Genomic DNA, 20692 nt, shown 5'->3' with positions numbered 1-20692 from the left:
ATCTACCAGCTCCAAACTTCAGCTGAAATGACCATACTACAATTAATCCTTTCAGGGAGACTACAATCAAAACTAAGAGTTTGACAGTGTTCCTACATCATCGTTGTTTCTAGAGTCCTACACATCTGTGCTTCGTTTACTGTCAACTCTCTTAACGACTGATCAGACAACAACTCTAAGAATGAAGGGAAGGGCAAACATTTTGATCTTTGAAAAATCTCCAAAAAGATCTTTAAAAGGAGGATTTAAAATCCTGCTCTCTCCCCCGGAGTCAGACACTCCTACCTTTGCAAGAGCTGCAGTTGATAGTAAGGAGTGGCCCAAGGCTACTTCTGGATCGGGGTAGTCCACAGACATCTGGCGACCTGGAGATGTAGGAGCAACATCCCCAGCACTGTGGGGACCCGCTCCTCTCTCCTGGGCTTTATCCTCATGTGCTTCCTGATGGGTGAATTCTGCTGGTGACCTGGAGGTCCTGCTAACCGACTGGACTGCGCTAAGGACGGTCATCTTCGTCAGCAGCGCTTTTGGCAGACCATCCATAGAGTCCGTGTGAACCCCAGAAAAACAGTCTGGAAGCCTGATGTCTTCGTCAGCACCAGGGGTGTCCTGCAGGCCATGTCGAGAGGGGTGATGCTGGGGGCTGGCCGTCACCGAGGGGGTTGTGGATAGGACTGACTCAGCCTGACTGTCTTCATCATCGTCTTCATTGTCATTTTCATCTTCATCCGCACCATCAGACTCCTCCACATCATATCCTGACCGGTCATAGCCAAATCTTTGCTTCTCACCTGCAAAAGTGGGAATGAGAAGGTAAGCCGATGGAGGTCCTGGACTAATTGGGAGAGGAGGTGGGAGGCAGGAATTAGAAACACCAAAAACACACGTCGTGCATTTTTCAGTCACATTCGATTGCATCAAAGGAACAGGGAAGATATTAATTTTTCGTTGTATTTTCTAGGGTACATACTTAATTATACAGCTACATAATCGTTCACTTTCTGCTTCCGTGTTGTTTTTAACCTTCTGGATTTGGCTGTTTTCTTTAAAGCCATTTATAACCATTTGCTCAAAGTCACCCTTCACTCTTTTGCCTGGGGAGAAGTGAGCAGATTCCTGGTTCATTAAGTTCCCAGTGACGACATACGAAGCTGGCCTGCCAACCTGAGCGGTGGGATATTCTCTAGCTGGTTCTGACTCATAAGTGGGTGTCCTTGTACCTAATATGAATCACTGCTGCAAAGGTTTTTGAAGGATGCAAACAGAAAGACTGGAGGCTGTTAGTCAGGAATCTGTCTCGTTAACAGGCAAAAGAGACCAAAATTAGACCTTAGCAGATTTCTTCACTTTGCTCCTGTTTTGAAAGGTGTCCTAGGAGGCAAGAAAGCCCTAATCCTATCAAAACTTACCTATGCGTGAAACTTTGCTCGCATGACGAAGCCCTCCTGATTTCAAGTCTTAAAGCCAAACTGCTGTCTAGTGGTAAATTTCTCTACAAAACACAGCTCTACTGTAGCTTTTCACCTTCTTTTATATCATAACTTGGAAAGAAAGAATCCTCTTTAGTAAAGAGACAGAAAATCCCATCTGCTGTATCTGATTCCAAGCCAGACTGTCTGGGATCGTATTTTATAAAAGACAAAACGCTTTGAATGCACTAATATTTTATATTCGATTAAAGGTCTGTCTGCTGAGCTGTCCAAAAAAAATATCACCATAAAAATCATTTGGCTCTGCAAAAGCAATAATGGTTGCTTAGTTAAAATCTCAGAGATCCTATTCGAGGGAAATCTACACAGCAACTTACCATCAAACTGAACGATTCTGAAAAAAAATCAGACCCTTAAAAGAATTTGAGTGTATTATCAATACCTTAGGCTGCTATGTTACCAAAACCAAAATACACATCTTGAACTCCAGGTAAAGTAAATGGGTTTAATTGAGCTACCTCTCAATAAGTAACTTACCATTATAAGCCTTTATGGTTTCAAATGAGCAATGCAATTAGGAACAAGACTAATAGCTTCTTTGAAAAAATCCCTCTATAATGATTTTGCCCCTCTTTGCATGCACAGTAATTTGTACATTAACTAAATATGGAAACTGTACGTTTTCTACATTTACTACAGCAGGCCTGAAACTGAAATGTTATTAAAAGTACCCCAGATCCTCCAGGTCATTGGAACGATGCTAACAAAAATATTTTTTAGAATTTTAAATAGTCTTCATTTATAATTCTCATCTACAGACAAAGCTGTTCAAAAAAGAAAATACATTTTAGTGGAAAAATTAATTTGTTATGGTCCATTCCAAAAATATGGCAAGTAGGATTGTTGAAAATATTATTAACAAAGCCACATGGAGTTATGAAACATTTTTTTTCTCTATACTGCAGTCATTTCTCTTCTTCACATGGTGTTTCTTCATTATTAATTTGCAAAGCAAACACATCTAAAATGTTAGAACCTCTACATATGTTTGATTTCTGAATGGAAATAATTTCCCTCAATGCCTCTTTAACAGATCTCAAAGACTTCTCTATGCGTTACATCTAAAGGGTGACCCATACATTTCCTGCAACTCTCTAAATAATGTATGGGGGCACTGCAAAATCTTGGATTTTGGTCCGGACTTCCTCTTAACTTTGGTGTCTTTACCAACGTCACACAACTATTCTCTGGCAAATCCTACTGTTTCTTTTCTTTTTATTCCCTCTCTCCACATGAATCACGTTTTCTGTGAAAGTTGATGCCAATCACCAATGACTGTCTCCACTGGCAAGAGAACTACCTGAAGTGATTAGACTGACTCGTCACGTTTGTAAAGCAAGGAAAACATACGCTTAAACAATGCCCTGGTTTAAAATAAGAAACTATCTTTTTCCAGATGAACATTTAAAAACTCTACAGGATTTACTAGCAAATGCTGCTTATGTAGAAATCTGCATACATCTCGGCTTTCTAGAATAAAACCATGGAAAGGGAAAGGGGAACCGTGTGCGGGACACAGATTCCTTACATGCAGGACTCCGTGGGATATCATTTCCCTCTATTGTTTCCCTGTTTACCTCCACCCTTTGTGTACTTGCCAGCTTCTATTTAAGTGTGGTTACCTGGAGCCAGAGCCTGCAGCGTAGGCGAGGTGACAGCGATGAATGTGGTTCCCTTCCTCCCACACTGCTTCGAAACATCAGGTTTAAAAAAAAAAACCCATTCCTAACTCACTTGCTCTGGCAATGCATGAAGGAACGCTCTGCTCTGGCTTTTTTACCTGTGTGCGTGTTTGCTGAAACAACAGGTGCAGAAACTTTTGTAATTAGTGTTCCACTTAAGCACTGCTGTAAATCAGTGGCGTTGCGAGAGGGCCCGATGCTGGAGTTTTAAGTGGTGGAAGACCCGGGCAGGTTACGGGTCTTCTCCGAATGAGGCATCGAGCTGAGGCTGTGGCCACTCCTTCTGCTGAAAGACTCTTTTTCAAGCACTGTCTCGTTAACCAAGTAGTATTGGCCCCCATCCACTTTAGTAATGGTACACTGCCTACTAAAGTTCCCTTGCAGTTTTAATTGGGGAAAAATTAATTCTTCGCTTCCTATCTTAAACTATGCACAATTATAACCATATGCTTATGTAGCTCATATATATATATAACTACAACTGACTCAATTTCCAAGGGGAACAAAATGACTTCTGTGTTTAACTTTGTGTGAGGTTGTAAAGCAGTGTGGGATATTTTTGAATGAAGGATGTGTCATAAATTTAAAGGCCGCTGGCATATGGGGAAATGGCTTTTGGCATGAAAGTTCACAGTTGTTTTTTTAAAAAAAAGGAAACAGGAAAACAGTTTCACATTATTAACTGAAGACTGTTCTGCTTTATGAAAGCTACTTCTCTTTCAAATTTGTAACTTTCACCATTTTACAAGACCGCCTCATTCTTTGATAAAGAGTGTTTTTGGAAGAGTAGGGAATGTCTCTCATCCTCTGTCAACTGTTGCAATCTGTTCTTTTAAACCCCTTCTTTCTTCTTCCTGGACTTCACAGGAGAAAGGGAAACTTTTGGCTACAGACATGAGCTCTGCAAAAATTAGGAACAGCTGGAAATAAAGGTATAATAGAAATGCGGACACGACTTTTGATTGGTGATTTTGCTCACATGCCAGCTATAATCATATTTAATAAAATTGAGTTTTTAATCCTAGGTATCGAAGTAAGCGTTATACAAATCATGGGCAAAACTCATCTTAGTCCGTCATTTATTTTGTTGCCAGTCCTCAGTTAGTTCACCAGCTCTGTATTGTGTCTGTGGTGTTGGTGAGCTTGTTGGCTAAGGCCCTGCTATACTGACATTTTACCTCAAAGCGGGGGAAAGAAAAAGCTTCAAGTTCTTTAGCACAATAGCATTAGCTGGACTTATCAGCATCCTAATATGTCCATTAGTGAGTGAAGCGCCTGGGGCTTGTAAGTCCACAAACTGCTTTTTCCAGTTGTGATGCTATGAACTCGGTAACTGAAGTAGGTCTCTCTACGTACTTTATTTTAAAAGCTTTTTTCCTACAGGAATCCTTACTGTACATGATTTTAACAACGGTTATCTAATTATCGTCATACTGCAAAGTACTGTGGGCTTTTGACTTTCATTCCTAAGGATATGGAAAATAATAAAATAAAACTAACCAAGAAAGTAAGAGTAACCCCTGCTTCTTTGAAGCAATTATTTACACCTAAGCTTTCCTGGGTAACCTGTACATTGTAAATCAACGCTAGCATTAGCAAGGTTCTTCAGAATCTCAACTTACGACTTTTAACTGTGATATTATCACCACTTAGTCCATCACATGACCTGACTTATCAGACCCCGCTACAGACTTAGCAATTTCTGCACCACATCCAGGGATCAAGTTCAACGGCTTAAAACTTAATCATATTTGTTTATAACTGAATCATATGTAGGTAGATTTTCACATAAAGAGCAAAATGTTAATTTTCATTCTTTCATTGGCAGGAAGATAAGAAAGAACTGAAAATGTAAGTCCAGACTGCTGAAGTTTTACACGTTCCTAAGCAAATGGACAGTTACACAGATAACTACGGGTATCACTATTAGCTCTTATACAGATTAAAGACATAGCTTACTAAGTATCTGTTGGTCTGTTCACTATCCCCATTTAAATTTTTATTTACTAAATTTATTGGGTTTTAGCACCTGAGTAATTGAAAGCAGCGTTTATGACCTCAAATTGCGGAAGCATCTTCAGTTATGGATTACTATCTACATAAAAGCATTTAATACTAAAGTGTCTGTTCTATATTATTTATTCTCCATTAAACTCAAGAAAAAAACCCAACCATACACAGCAACAAAGGTAGAAATATATTTTTTAGTCTGTCATCATGTTAGCATAAACTTGAAAGTAATCAAGTCATCAATGCACTATTTTTCTCAACAATTACAAACTTAGACTTGCCTTTTTTACCTGTTGTATTAGTCTTACAACAGACCGTTCCACAACCATTTAAACAAATTTTAAAAAGTAAGGATAAACATAGTACTGTGAAACAACACTAGCATCTATACCCAAACGTGCCCTCTCCTTGTCTTTCTAATTCTGCTCATAGGCTTTACTTGACTGATTTCAGTCACGCTTCAGCTACTGTCCACTGCTCATCACCATCAAACAGGACTCACAGTGACATCTACTGGGTTAAATTCAGACTGGTAATAGCCAGTGCTCCTCAGAAACGAGAAAAAACAACTGTGGGATTTCGACTTTCATTCCTGAGAGTATGGTAAGTAGCAAAACAAAACTAACAACAAAAGCAAGAGTAACCGCCGCTTCTTTGAAGAGATTTTTTTTTACACCTAAGCCTTCCTGGACAACCTGTACATTGTAAATCAAGCATTAGCAACTAGCATTAGCAACTTTATTCCCAGACTGTAGGTGCAGGGCTCCAGCATGCTTAATGTACATCTAGTTGAAGATCAGACACTGGCAGTAAAAAAAAAAAAGAAAAGAATTAAAAAATATTTTGCATAAGTTATACCGAAGCAGTCTTCCATTCTATTTGCAAATGGAGGATATTATTGCAAGGATTTTCATTTATTTTCACTCCAAAAATGTAGGTGCAGGGAAAACACACACAGACTGAGTCATGATTAAGCTAATGAAGAGCCATGGAAACTCACTTAAGATCTACTATAAGTTAATATACAGCTAATTAACTTTGAACCATTGTATCTTCAGAAGGGTTTATTTAATACCGGAGAAAATGAGAGTGTGTTTGTTTTTTTTTTTTTAAATATATATGTGTGTGTGTGCATATATATATATAAATACATATCTGAAACTTACAATTAGGTCTTTTCACTGGTAAAGTAATGAATATTTTCAGATAAAATTTCTCTGCAGAGACCATTTAAATAAGTCCTGCCCATCTACTGATTTCATTATTAAATAACTATCTTGTGCAAGTTTACTCAGGCGTACCATACCATTCATATATTAGCTTACATATGAAATATTACTGGTTTAAAGTTCGTAACTGTTGTACTTTGAAGACAAATTATTGTTGTTTTTAAGACTGCATAGCAAAATGTTGGGTCAACATGGCCGAGGAGGATATCCCCAGTTGCAGTCTGTCACACTAAACAGTTCACCTCATCTGACAATTTAATTCAGATATTAACATTCCTTACATTGTAACCCTGTATTTTGGTGACAAGAACATTCCACAGAGCAGAAGATGAAAGATAAATGGATGAGGCAATGGTTTTGAATACAAAAAGCCATGCCAGAAAGTATTTACTAATACCCAAATGATGACAAGTCCAAATACAAAGAATACTATGTTAAAAGCTCTGATCACATGTAGTCTCAAGCTAGAGAGCATCTCTTTCTTTTTTTCCTAGACGCTACAGCACAACAAAATTTCAGCTTCTCAGATTACTGAAAAACCACGCTCTGCGTGTGCATGGGCCTGCATTCAGGACTCTCCACAATTTTACAGTCCTTATTCAATCCGTGTGTACTATTAGTCTGTACTGCTCTCAGGTCAACGCTGACTTCTCATATGAATCTAAAAAATTATACATCCAAATAATTGTGTTTGCCTATGCTTTAAAAAAAATACATAAAAACAGAACCAGCAAATTCCTTAGTAAATGAAAGATTGGTGGCTGTTAACTTTCTGGCTAATTCTCCAATTCGAAGGCTGGTGGAAGACAAACAGCTTAGTTACTTTAAGCAAAAGTGTAGATGTTTTTATTGCCGTAAGAGTGATCAGTATTCCAAGCATTTGGATAACAAATTAGTTACAGACTGACAGACAGACATTCTCTGGATCAGGAAACAGGCCAATCTCACACGGCCTACGGGAAGAAGAAAATTTCTTTCTGAGGTCGTAATTATTTCTTATCAGATTTTCTGCACCTTCCTCTACATCATCTCACATTGCCTTCCAGCTGAGGAAAGAGATGGGACTGGGCAGACCACTCTCTAAGAAAGAGGTCATTTTTAACCACCACGCAAGTCCTGGAGTGAAAAATGCATATGTTTTAAAGATGTCATTTTTTAAAGCACCAAAAGGAAACCCGCCACAAACCCGCCAGAGGGAGGAGGGGCGAAAGGGCCGAAGATGTAACGCCAGGAATGCAGCTCAATACCCAAAGCCCATCACGTTTTCCTTCGTGGGTGACATACTGCTGGCAGGGCTGTCCCTAGAGGTGCTGCCCCAAATGTGAGCTCCACTGCGCTGCCCTGGGGAAAGGGCAGCTAAAGAGGTGGTCGACGCCGCTTTGGTAACTGAGACTGCCTAGACACCTCAAAAAAAAAAAATATATTCAATCACATTCAAATGTAGCCAAAAAATTAGCATGTACAGGATTTCAGAGAGGGCAGCAGAACCACCTACGTTTGAAAAACCAAGTATGCAAATACTTCACACTTTTTTTTCCCCCCTCCTGACTCTTTGCCTTAAAAATCGGCCAACAAGCAAGTTTCTGAATTATGATAAGAAATACTTCCAAGTGTAACTAGGTGAGCTGAGAGATGAAATTGCGTTTTTAAAGCATACAGTTACTCATTGAATTTACATAGATAATTGTAAATGCACTCTGTTAGGCAGCAACGGGAGAGGCTGGACTGGTTTGGCTGCAGCAAGCATGTGTTTATCATGGGCTTAATTATCCTGCTTCTTGGATGGGACTTTTGGGCTGAGCTTTGTGCTGCACAGCTGGTTTTGCTATGGGTACCTGAGCCAGATCATTTAGAGGAGATACGGATTTTATCACCAAGTTGCTTTTTGTTTTGGGGTTCTTAGTTAAAGAAAGAAGTGTTACCTGCTCTATTTTGAAAAAAAAACAACAACAAACCACCAAAATGACCCACCCAAAAAAACCCATTGCAGTCTTAAAATTAAATTTCTGGAAATGTTTCATGGATTATGTGGCAGATCCTGTTGAATGTTTGTCTTGCTTTCTTTCCAAAATAGGGTATTTATTTTCTTAAGTAATTACTGTGCTGAAACAAAGAACTTATTTCAGGGAATATATAATATATTTGTACTATGGTTACACACACCCATACACGTTATGTAAAAAAGACAGTGTCTGTGTCTCTCTCTCAATTAAGTAGTCTTAAAGCCAAAGAAAAGCTATCTTTCAACAAACTTTTGAAATTGTTTACTTCTACTGGGTGTTACTGATAATTCTGTTAACATCTGAAACATTTCCCATTACATATAACCACAGAGGCAGATTTTAATGTATGCAATCAGGAATATCGATTTATCAATCAATAAAATGTTTTCAGTTCCTAGTAAAGGGAAGTACCTGTTCAGCTGTAGTTTATAAAATGAAATGAAATGCCGAAAGCTATAGAACGTTGCTTTAAAAAGTTGCAACGATTTTTCTGTCATGTGAAGGCTGAAAATGTTAATGAAAACTGTTCCTCTGTGAGAAAAGGACAGTAATTTGTACTGCCGCTTATCTTCTGTGTTATTTATTTGCTACCTCAAATTGCGAAGGGGAACATGTTTTTTAGCTTACCAAAAAGGAATCTGTCGAAGAATGCCAAAAAAAAGGAAAATGCAGGTTTTCTTTGTACCTAGCGCACTACTGAATCATACGAGCTGAGTCATATTCCCAGCATTATTTAGAATTAGGTTCAAGCTGATTCGCTTATTCTGCTAGCGGATGTCATATGGGAGCAAGTGCATTCATCTTTCTTGCCCTTTACTGTTTAAATAAAGATCCCACTGCTTTCTTTTCTCAAAACCTCATCCGCAATCTAATAAACTATTCCACTGAAGGAAGAAAAATACAACAAGGCAAGGCAACAGGACTCTTCTCCCTGCTGAGAAACGGGAGGACGGAGAAAATGCCGCCACTGCTCGGAGACGTGCCGAGATCTGAAAGAGAGTCCAAATGCGCAACTCTGTCCCCCATCTCACTGGGCCTGGGGCAGCTACATGTTTCTTATCAAGCTGAGCCAAACCCGCGTGAACCCGGTTTGTCCCTCTTTGACTGTCCTCCATCTCACCTCCTCTTCAGCGGAGCCACCTTGGGATGCGGGAAGTGCCAAATTCCAATTATTAGCAAATACATTCATTTTGATAACACTCTCATCACTAACGGAGAAGGAAAACAGGTCAAGCTGAAAAATGTTCATAATTTCTAAATGAGCTCTATCTGCTGATTTATGCCCAATTATTTGTGAAGGAGGACAGAACTCTACACTGGAAGATGATTAGCCTCCTCACAAAGCACTCAGCAATGTATTTGTGATTTGGGTGGCATGTTAATGATATAATTTTTATGAAATGCGCATCTCAAAACTTTGACAATTTCATGCACAACTATTTTGAAAGAAACACTACATTTGACTATATTTTTTCCTAGGCGAACAGCTGTTTTTCTGGTATTTTCAGTCTTCTTATATTTATCTGTGAAAATGATAAAGTTAAACTGCATAACACTTTGTGAAGAATTCAGCATATGCTTGCCATTTCTTTTGGTGAAGGTTTTCCCAGTATTTCTTACGCCCTTGGACTAGCTTCTAAGATTTTTACCTCTGTATCTATTCCCCGTACAAGAATTTAAAAGCTTTGGAAAAGAAAAGGTAAGAAACTGGAATGACAAAATAAATACAAAAATGCAGTAAAGAAAAGAAGATTTTTATTTCTTACCGAATTCTTCTTCTCCATCCTGGTCATCTATTAAGCCTACCGAGACTCCCAAATCCATGCATTTCTTGCTATGTGCCTTTGACTTCATATGTTTTGTTAAATTTCCTTAAGAAAAAATGAAAAAAAATTACCTGCTCTGTGACTATACGAACACACACTCAACACGTCTATATCTTATTCAGCTACATTTATAACCAACTGTACAATTTGATTTCGTGCTTGATAGAACCTTGCCCCTCAATGCAAGCTGTCAAGGGCTGCGGCAGATTCACCATCCTGAACGCCACTAGCTCTCTGGCTACGTTTCATGAACTTCTTTATTGAGATAAAATAGAATAGGGTGGAAACCCTAGGTGATGATGTATTTTGCATTGGCGTAAAAGATCCCTTATTTGTTTATGGCAAAGTATAAAAAAGGCTGATCCAGTCTTCAAAGTCAGGTTGAAAGAAAACTACTGCGTGAAACTAAAGTTTCTATCTTGCAGCTCTTCTAGTATTTAACGGATTCTATTTTTAGTGTAATCATTTTCACTGCCAACCTAAACAAACAGATTAATTTTATTCAAAATCAGAGCAAGAACATATTCTATCTGAATCTCAAAAGCGAATGCATAACTGCTGAGAGGCCCCACAGGCTGCTCTCCCCTTCTCCTTTGAGAAAAAAAATTATGACGAATATAATCAAGAAAAGGTTAAGAGTAGATCAGACATCTGTAAATGACGGTATTTGTGAAATGTATATTATTACAAGTAACTGCTCGCTTACTTAAATTTCCTATTGTCTCTCAAAAACCTGTTTCTTTGAGGCATTCAAATGGAAGAAATTACAATGGGTGAAATGGTGACTCTTCTATAGTTATGGAGTACTTCATTCCTGCTTCGAAATAAAGCCAGGAGTTCACCCCAAATTTTGAAATAATTGTTATGAAGCTACATGACTATACTGACTCACAAATAGCAAATTCCCCAGCTGTACATGCTACATGAAACCAAACTGTCCTCTCATGAAGGGTGGTTTACCAAACGTCAAGCACCCAACTGTGTGACTGACTCTGCCAGCAGTAATGGCAGCGGTCGGGCATAGCAACTGCAGAAGAGGAAGCAAATACAAGCATCTGCCACAACTGAAACCGAGGAGAATTTCAAACGGGCAGCACTTAATTCCTTGGACTTGGCCAGCACGCCTACTCTGCAAAAACCACAATCGGGATTTACTGGGTTCACACTCCGGCCTTTCATCTTAAAGGCAACATGACGACCCGGCGTGCCAGGATGCAGCGATAGGTTATGACACATCTAAAGACTCCCCATCCCACTTTCTGCAGCACTGGGTTATTTCTGGTGTCGAGCAGTCTCAAACCCACTAAAAATACAAATGTTTCTGAGGTTACAGCTGGGGGGATTATTGCTAAATGATGTTCAAAGCCAAGAAAAATTTTACTGCATATAATTTTCTTGCTGAAAGTATTTTGGCTGTGAACTTTTCCTGTCTGTTTCACTTATTTTGAATCCTGGACCTACCACTGTTTAATATACTGGCTGCTTAAACTAGGATGCATTTCAGTATCTGGTGTAACAGGTTTTGAAAAGTAGGGGTCCATCTTTGGGTGTCAGAAGGTCAAGTGGAGAGTGAACCTTGTCCTTCAAGGGTATAAAAAATATTTTAATAAGGTAATTTAATACAGGCCAATTTTTTTTTCACAGAGCAATTTGTTGAGTGCTAATAGGAGTATTAATATATACGTCAATGTCATACCTCAAAAAGATCACTGCTGGGGACTTAAAATTCTGTGTTCCCATCCCAACCTAGGGTGAGCAGCTAACCAGCTCACCTCACCTAACTTTAATCATACTCCCATATGATTTCCCTCTTCCGCTCCAATTTCTCACCCACTGTGGCATGCCACATAGTTGCCACATTCATATAAAGATGTGATTATCTGAATAAACATAGAGAAGACAGAGGAAAAAGAAGGAAATCAGAAACTACAAATATTTGAAACATGAGACAATAAAACTCCACAGAGAGGCAACTTCTTTAGCTTATGAACAGCCAAGCGTGAAAAGAAAAGAATTATACTTCAAAGTAGAAAGAAAAAAATGGGGAAAATGCACACTGAAATGTGCTCCTACCTTTAGTTTTGAAGGAAAAGTTGCAGTAATTGCAATGGTAAGGACGGACATCGGTGTGTGTGCGAATATGCTTCTTCAGCATGCTGGGCTTCTTGCAACGTATTCCACATTCTTCACAGATGTACTTCCCTCTCCCTCTCCCCCGAACATACACATAGTCTTCATTTGATTTGTACCTAGTAACAGTACCGTAAGAGTAAGGCAATTAGTTGTAAAGGGAAAATGATTCTCGTTAGAAACCATAATCTGCCAGAATGTTAAAAATTATATTTAAAAACGAATGGCTGACAAAACCAATCATGCTCTTTTTCTGCTCAACTTAGGCATTTATTTGTTCATCTCACATCTAGATTTTTCAGTAGGTAATCATAGACTTGTTTAAGAAAAACGGTACATCTTTTTTAATAAAGGTACCATTTGACACTAAACATATTTCAAATTTCCTCTTCACAACACAGGAACATACTTTTTAAAAGCATCAGTTCTTGGAAGCGGGTTTGGGCACTGTGAGGAGGCTTTAAAAGAGCATCTTTGAGGCTCTGCGTTGGATGCAGAAAAGGAGCAACATCCGTTACGACAATGGGAAAGTCTTTAAAATTCCCTATCAATGTGCTCTGGACTCTCAGCCTACTGGGATTGCCTCTAGATAGAAAAAGTCATTCAGATTCAACTACACCCTTCAAATCTCTGCTAGAGGATGCCAAAGGTTGTGCTTTAGCTTTTGTCACCTGGCCCCTGCAACGTTTGGATCTGAGCAGAGACACGTAGCAGTGTTTTACCTGGGCAGCTGGTAATGGCTTAACTGCTGGCCTAGACTGGATTCGAACTGGGAAACAATAAATGGAAAGCCCTAGAGCCAGCCATCAATTACAGGAATAATAAAATATGCACCATTTGTGCTCAAAATTTTTAGAAGTGTCACTGGCACTTTTCTACTAAAAAAAAATCTGTTTTATAAGACGTTATACATGGCACAACACTGTGGCTAAAGCAACTGTTATTCATATCAGGCAATCGATTTAATGAATTACAGTGCAGGGACGAGGACTCTCAGTAAATATTTCCATGGCGTTTTTCACATCAGGAGTTCTCCAAGCTGTGTATGCCACAGCGAACTGCCAGAGACTGTACCGCAGTCTGCTGCTTAGCCCCTGGACTATATCCTCTCTGGCTACAGTTATACAACCTTATTGCAGAATAGGTATTATTTATCACTTAAGAGAAATATAGGAAAAGAATTTACATCTATGTCTGTATCTAGCTGCCTTTACTGCTGATTAATGTTCGTCCTTTGGAAAAAAAAAAAAAAATGAATTGCACTGCCTACTGTTCTTTATTTCACTGCCCCCCCGGGTAACCCTCATGGCTCCATGCTTCTGATAACTTTCCATTTTTCTTGGAAACATAAACCAACATCCACAGACCACAGTATGGGAACTTTTGTTTAAAATAAATCAAGCAGGAAGCAACATCTCTGCAAAGTCTAGAATCAAGGAAAAAATATCTTCGGACCGATATCTAGTATACAAAGTACAATACTTGCCCTCCATCAAATATTTTAATTCTTCTTGGTTCAGTTTTGACAAAGGAGTTTTCTTTATCATGCTCAGTGCTTGATTCAGAGTTTTCCTTATTGCTGAATTCAGTTGCAGTCAATTTTTTTCTATTTAATGCTCGCTGAAAGAAAATGAGATACGCACATCATTAAAGTTAGTATCTTTCATATACCATTCAAACCTGCAAGTTACGATGAATAAAAGCAGCATAAAAGTCACAATTGTAATAACTAATTTAAAAAAAAATGTTGAGATACATGAAATTAAATATCTTTTGCTAAACAACTTCTCTACTACGCATTGAATATTTGTGGACTGGCAAATTGAGATGGAGATTATGGCACTGTAGGAAAGCAGGAGTGCTCTGACTTTACAGTAGGAGATGCCTCCTCCTTCTTCGGGGAAGGTGAAGGCGACATGTCTTAGCTCAGAGGTAGCCCTTCTACAGAGAAAAGATGCTTACAATGAAGCCCAATTGCTTCCTGAATAGCTCCAGTTTCGCCGATGCGACACGTGGACCATACAGATGGGGCTCTGCAGCTATGCGACACACTGCCCTCTCCGCATTTGACAAAAAGGGGAAAACTTCAGTGCACACTCAGTTATTCATGCTCCTTCCCCACTGCTCCAGTCTTGATGTTGCAATAGCCCATCCCAGCTCCAGCTGCCCGGTGTCTACCACAGCAGGGCAGGGACACTTCCCTGAGTGCTCTCCATCCCACGGCTGCAGGTGTGGGAACTGATTGCTCCCAATGTGGTGAGGTTTTTAACAGGGGCTCCAGAACCCTTCCGAGGCAGGGCTCCACACTTAATTCCCACCATCAGACCAAATTAGATGAACAAGCGTACCGGTTGTCTAGCAGAAGAAAACTACGTTTCTCCATTTCCCCTGATTATTAATTAAGGAACCTTTTTTTTTTATTTTAAAGGAGGACAAGGTCCCCCAACATTTGCCAATTAAAATCGACTCCTTCCAAGTCTAGGATATTTATAAAATGGGCAACAATGAAGCAATGATCCAATTAGCCAGCAATTATTGCTGCTGTATTTATAAACTGTTCTACCCACGTAGCTGGCACACTTACCACATTTGCTCATATTGATAAGTGAATAAAATGGTGAGAGAAAAAAAGTCTGGCCTTGTGTTTTCTACTCGTTATAAAATTTAATGTTGTAAGCTTGCGAATTCTTGGCAAGAGGAGTGACTTCATGGGCTGACTTAAAATGACTGATAAATTACACTGGTCATTACATATGTTGAAGGGTGACATCACTCTGGCACCCTGTCCTTGCCCAGAGTCCTCCATGTGGCTGCTGAGGAATTAACTGAGACCAGAGGAAAAGCATCTTGCTGTTCCATTCAAAGCCCTGGGAATCCACACAGCCTGCAAGCACTACTCCAATCCCTGCGCTTTCACGCAGCCCTCTGATTGATTCGGGCTGAATTTCCAAATCAACTGAGCAGTTCTACCAAAGCATACATGACAGCTCTGCCTGTGTGTAGGAAGAAAGAAATTTCACCCTGCATGTTTTAACAGCATTCACACAAGGTGAAAGGAGAAGATGTGCTGGATGAGAAATATCAGATGTGGAACTTACTCTCGTGAATTGCAACCCAACCATGTTGTAGTGCCTGTACATTACACCTGGCACATGAATTGCTTTTGTTTCCACTGCAAACAAAGAGTAACAAGGTGACATTTATAATTTAACAAGGGAAAGAGGAGTGGAAAATACTGAATATGTGCAATAAGTCCAAAACCACATAAATATTCCCAAAGCTGGAATAATGCAATCTTTAAGTGCCTGATCTTTCAAACTTAAATACTAAGTATTCTTTCCAGATTTAATATTCAAGAATGAAAAGACAAAGGCAAAAGATCCCAGAAATATTTGGCTCATGTTGTTATCCAAGCTATGGTGAAACTGCGTTATAATATATTGTATATTCACAAAAGCTCATAGAGTGCAAAAACTAACATAAGACCAAATACCTCTGGATTCTACCCCCCCCCCTTATTTTTAACACAAACGTTTATGTATAGAGAGAAGATAGTCTAAAATAGGTGTTCAAATTACTATCTGCCTCCCACTGATGTACTTTAATTTACTAGTTATATGCTATTTTAGCAGTTGTTTCAGAGTCTTAAACATGCAAAATGCCGCTATCACAGAGATGCTCTAATAGGAACACCGAGTTTGTGTCACAAAAATCTACAGAAATGCTCACCGGTAATGAAAAAAAGCAGCCTTTTTAGTTTTTATGAAAAATTCCAAATTGATCCTGGGTCCTCTGAAAATTTTAAAGACCATCCAGGCCCTAAGGGCCACGGGTTTCTTGTGTGGAAATCCTTTAATGTACTTCACCTAAAGGCCCCCAAAAGCCACACATACTGGTGGAAAGGGTAGAAAAATGGCAGTGTTGTAAAAGGTTCCTCTCCACGATTACTTATGCCTTCCGTTTCTAACACAGTCTTCTCTCTCCCATAGAGACAAGGATCATGATTCATTTCTACTTTACTCGTTTTGCTCCAATTTAACTCCACTGTCTTCAATTACTGGTATAAAACTAGAAAAAACCCTGCTCTTAGGGCTGCCCAGAGACCAGAGTTCAACAGATACTTCTGGTACTTTATAAAATCCCTTGGAAAAAAAAAAAAAACATGCTCGCAGCCTGAATCATCAAAGTTATAAATTTCAGATTTTAATATTCATTAGACATTTTTCCCATTGGCACATAGCCACTTGAGGAAAATGTTTTTAATATCTTTAAACTTTTACTAGTTTACACATAAAAATCTTCTGCATTTAACTACTTTCCAGTGGTGAGCTGGACTGTTGTGGCATATCATCCAAGAAAGGAATGCTTTCCAGTTAGGACAAACTTTCCATTCTTCAGCCTTTTCTTGCCTGAAAATCTGGAACACTGCACACATTATGGATTCGCTTCAGAGAGGGAAGCCAAGATCAATGCGGGGGCTTATGAAAGGGCTCCTGATACACCACCAGTAATTTCAGGTGAGGAAAACTGGTGAAAAATAATAATAAATAAAATAAAACAATAAAATGTAAAGAGCAAGGAGATAAAATACTTAAAGGGTGGGTGTCAGGAGGATGGGGCCAGGCTCTTTTCAGTGGTGCTTAGTGACAGGACAAGGGGTAACGGGCACAAACTTGAACATAGGAAGTTCCACCTAAACATGAGGAAGAACTCCTTTACTTTGAGGGTGGCAGAGCACTGGAACAGGCTGCCCAGGGAGGTGGTGGAGTCTCCGTCTCTGGAGACATTCAAAACCCGCCTGGACACGTTCCTGTGCAACCTGCTCTAGGTGACCCTGCTCTGGCAGGGGGTTGGACTAGATGATCTCCAGAGGTCTCTTCCAACCCCTACCATTCTGCGATTCTGTGAAAATAAGCCCCTTCCATACAGGTGAACCTCCTGTTACTTTTTAACGTGTTATACTCATTCCAGGAGCTTCTTTCACAATAACATTTTGTGGTTTGTTCTCTGAATCACTGGAACGTGGCAACTTCAACCTATTGCCTCTGAGCAGCGAGTTGTGAAGAGCAAACAAAGTCCTGGGGTTCCTTGTTGTTTGCACTTTGTTCACATGTCTCTTCATTTCCCATGGCGTCTATTGTTGAAAGAACTGCCTTTTTTTTTTTTTTTTTGTGGCTGTGATTAGTAGCGGTTATGCAGCAGCGTGAGATCTCTGTAAACACGACTCAGCTCTGGGGGCAAACCCAGGAACAGTTCAGGAAGTGGCTTTATTTTTTGGTGAGGAGATCGGCAGTTATAGCCCCACGAGCAGAATCAGCCAAATCACTCTGGAAAGGGCCACGTCTGCGAGAGAGGAGGTGAGGCGTAAGAGTGCTGCGTTTTTGTTATTATTTATAAATTGGGCGACAGTAGCACTCAAAGCTCCCCGTCAGGTCAGAGTGAAAATGTGCAAACCACTTGAGCAAATACAATCCCCAGAGACTTGCCGCCTGAACTGTAGTACCCGAAGGAACTCAGGACCCTGCCATGCTTTTAAGCAGGAAATCAATAAATATTTTTTTGAGAATTATTTGTTAATCTGTTTGTTGGCTTTTTCGTTGGTTTGTTTTTTTTTTTTTTCCAATGGAATATTAATTTCCAAAAGGACCTCCAATGTTCTCCATCCTCAGTCTCAACCAGAAAAAACAGTAGAATCACTGGGCATGAACCGAATGAGGAATTTCAGATTTTGCTTTCTTTAAACATGGCTTCTCTGAAGAAGTTTCTGAGTTGGCACTGGTTATTCCATTACCAGCTCTAACTGGAGACCGGTAATACAGAGGTATATTGTAACGGTATCATCATCATCATCCTGGAAAGTGGCTGAAGCCCTGCTGCCTGAGTCATCAAAAGGGAAAGCAGACAAATTCTGGAGGTGTTAGGTCACATCAGGTCTTTGAAATTTTTAATTTCTGCCATCCTATACCTTGCTCGTACAATCTGAGACGCCAATTAAACTTTAATTGGTGCTTTCTCGCTGCACTTTCTTCCTTCATAATGGCTCGGAGTAAAACCTGTAAATCAGCCGCAAGCAGAGCTGAAGAACTCTTCATTTTCCCCATGCTCGTGTGCTTCATTCAAAACATCAGCAAGAAAGACTGAAGAAAGATTAGTAACTGTGGTTCTTTTGTGGCAGAAGCACTGTAAATGTACCTGACAGCTGCCTATTACAGCATTTAAGTACTCCTGGAGTGTTTAAAAGGGTGCTGTCAAAATATTTTTTCAAAATATTATTATCCATTATTTATATTCTAAACAGAATTTGTTTGTAGACAAAATTTATTCTTCAAGAGGCACGCAGTAGCTTTGTTATCAGAGAATTTCTTCTAATACGCTGTTCTTTAAAAATAAAACAAACATGAGGCAATGACACGACTGATGTGAGACTTGCCTTAGAAAGAATTGTTCAACTGTGTACAATAAAACAAGCTAAATCTTCGAATCCTGGTGGTTTTTTTGTCGTTTTTTTAAATTTAGCCCTATTTAAGTACAACAACTCATGAAGCGTATGAGGGAGCAGGCTGAAAAAGGTAATATGGGTTTAAACAAAGGCGGCATGCTAACGTGGAACCAACAACTCAAATCAGTTCTAGCGCTAACCCAAAGCCAGCAGCCTGTACGTACTTTCTGCCATGAAACGCTACAGATAAAGTTTTGACCCCTGATATAAATGTTAGCAAAGCCTCCCACTGATTTCAGGAGGACCAGGTTTAACTCTAATGCTCTTTTGGCCTGATGGGTTTCAGCCTATTTTCCTGACCCCTCCTGTAATTCTGAAACTATTTCTTCCTTTTACACAGTTTCTCATCCTATTGCTCTTTTCCCCACCGACGACCCTGTACCTCAGCAAAACATTTAGCAAACACAGAAAGACCCCAGGGTGACCGCTGACAGCAACAGCCTCTGTCACTCAACATCCACAGAAATACACCTCTTTTCCCAAGGCTGTGGTATGTCTCCTCTAGAGTGACTGCCGGCTCTACGGACCACGATTCCCAGCCTGATGCCTGGAAAGTTTCGCTGATGGCAGGCTGCAGGATTAGGACAAGTTACAATTGCTTTTACCCCCCCACCCTCCCTCCCAAAAAAGATTTCTATGTCCTGAAGGACTCTGGAGAAAGGGAGGTCCATGGCTAATGCCGTTTTCGCCAGCTCCAAAGTTCAGCATCACACACACAGTGTACACAGCAAAGAGGAAAGAAGAGCATGAAACCGTGCGGTACCCTGAGGCTCTCTTTGGAAAGCTTTATGGCTTCACTACATGGGACAATAAAAGCTGGTACCGGACCCATTAAATAGACATGTCCACCTCTTGCCATGCTATAGGGCAGAGAGGCACCTTCATAGAATCGCAGAATGGTAGGGTTGGAAGGGACCTCTGGAGATCATCTAGTCCAACGCCCCTGCCAGAGCAGGGTCACCTAGAGCAGGTTGCACAGGAACGTGTCCAGGTGGGGTTTGAATGTCTCCAGAGACGGAGACTCCACCACCTCCCTGGGCAGCCTGTTCCAGTGCTCTGCCACCCTCAAAGTAAAGAAGTTCCTCCTCATGTTTAGGTGGAACTTCTGATGCTCAAATTTGTGCCCATTACCTCTTGTCCTGTCCCCGGGCACCACTGAAAAGAGCCTGGCCCCATCCTCCTGACACCCACTCTTTAAGTATTTATAAGTGTTGATAAGATCCCCCCTCAGCCATCTTTTTTCCAGCCTGAAGAGACCCAAATCCCTCAGCCTTTCTTCATAAGAGAGGTGTTCCAGTCCCCTAATCATCTTGGTAGCTCTCTGCTGCACCCTCTCCATCAGTTCCCTGTCCTTCTTGAACCGGGGAGCCCAGAACTGGACACAGTGCTCCAGGTGCGGCCTCACCAAGGCAGAGTAGAGGGAGAGGATGACCTCCCTCAACCTGCTTGCCACACTCTCGTTGATGCACCCCAGGATGCCATTGGCCTTCTTGGCCACAAGGGCACATTGCTGGCTCATGGTCATCCTGTTGTCCACCAGGACTCCCACCGAGCTGCTCTGCAGCAGGTCAGCCCCCAACCTGTACTGGTGCATGGGGTTATTCCTCCCAAGGTGCAGCACCCTCCACTTGCCCTTGTTGAATTTCATAAGGTTCCTCTTTGCCCAGTTCTCCAGCCTGTCCAGGTCTCTCTGTACGGCAGCACAGCCTTCCCGTGTGTCAGCCACCCCATTCACCCATTCACAGAGGCAGTCCAGTTACTAAGGAACACCAAATCCAGTGCAAACCAGCACAGCTTTGGTCCTGTACACAACAAAACTGTCC

At 40.4% G+C, this 20692-nt stretch overlaps 1 protein-coding gene across 8 annotated transcripts in view; it reads right to left on the bottom strand.

Annotated features, from left to right (window-relative positions):
* Positions 1-20692, bottom strand: part of HIVEP1 (HIVEP zinc finger 1) — a 131189-nt gene that overhangs the window by 11382 nt on the left and 99115 nt on the right. For all 8 annotated transcript variants that reach the window (XM_054193491.1, XM_054193492.1, XM_054193499.1 and 5 more), the window contains 4 exons: positions 13857-13990; positions 12314-12489; positions 10181-10285; positions 286-791 (listed from right to left, as the gene is read on the bottom strand). In XM_054193491.1, coding sequence (XP_054049466.1) covers positions 286-791; positions 10181-10285; positions 12314-12489; positions 13857-13990 — 921 coding nt within the window. The remainder of the gene's footprint in view (positions 1-285; positions 792-10180; positions 10286-12313; positions 12490-13856; positions 13991-20692) is intronic.

Source organism: Rissa tridactyla, chromosome 2 (assembly GCF_028500815.1).
Source record: "Rissa tridactyla isolate bRisTri1 chromosome 2, bRisTri1.patW.cur.20221130, whole genome shotgun sequence".
Taxonomy (NCBI): Eukaryota; Metazoa; Chordata; class Aves; order Charadriiformes; family Laridae; genus Rissa; species Rissa tridactyla.
The sequence above is the reverse complement of the archived record's forward strand: the minus strand, read 5'-3'. Positions and strand labels throughout refer to the sequence as shown.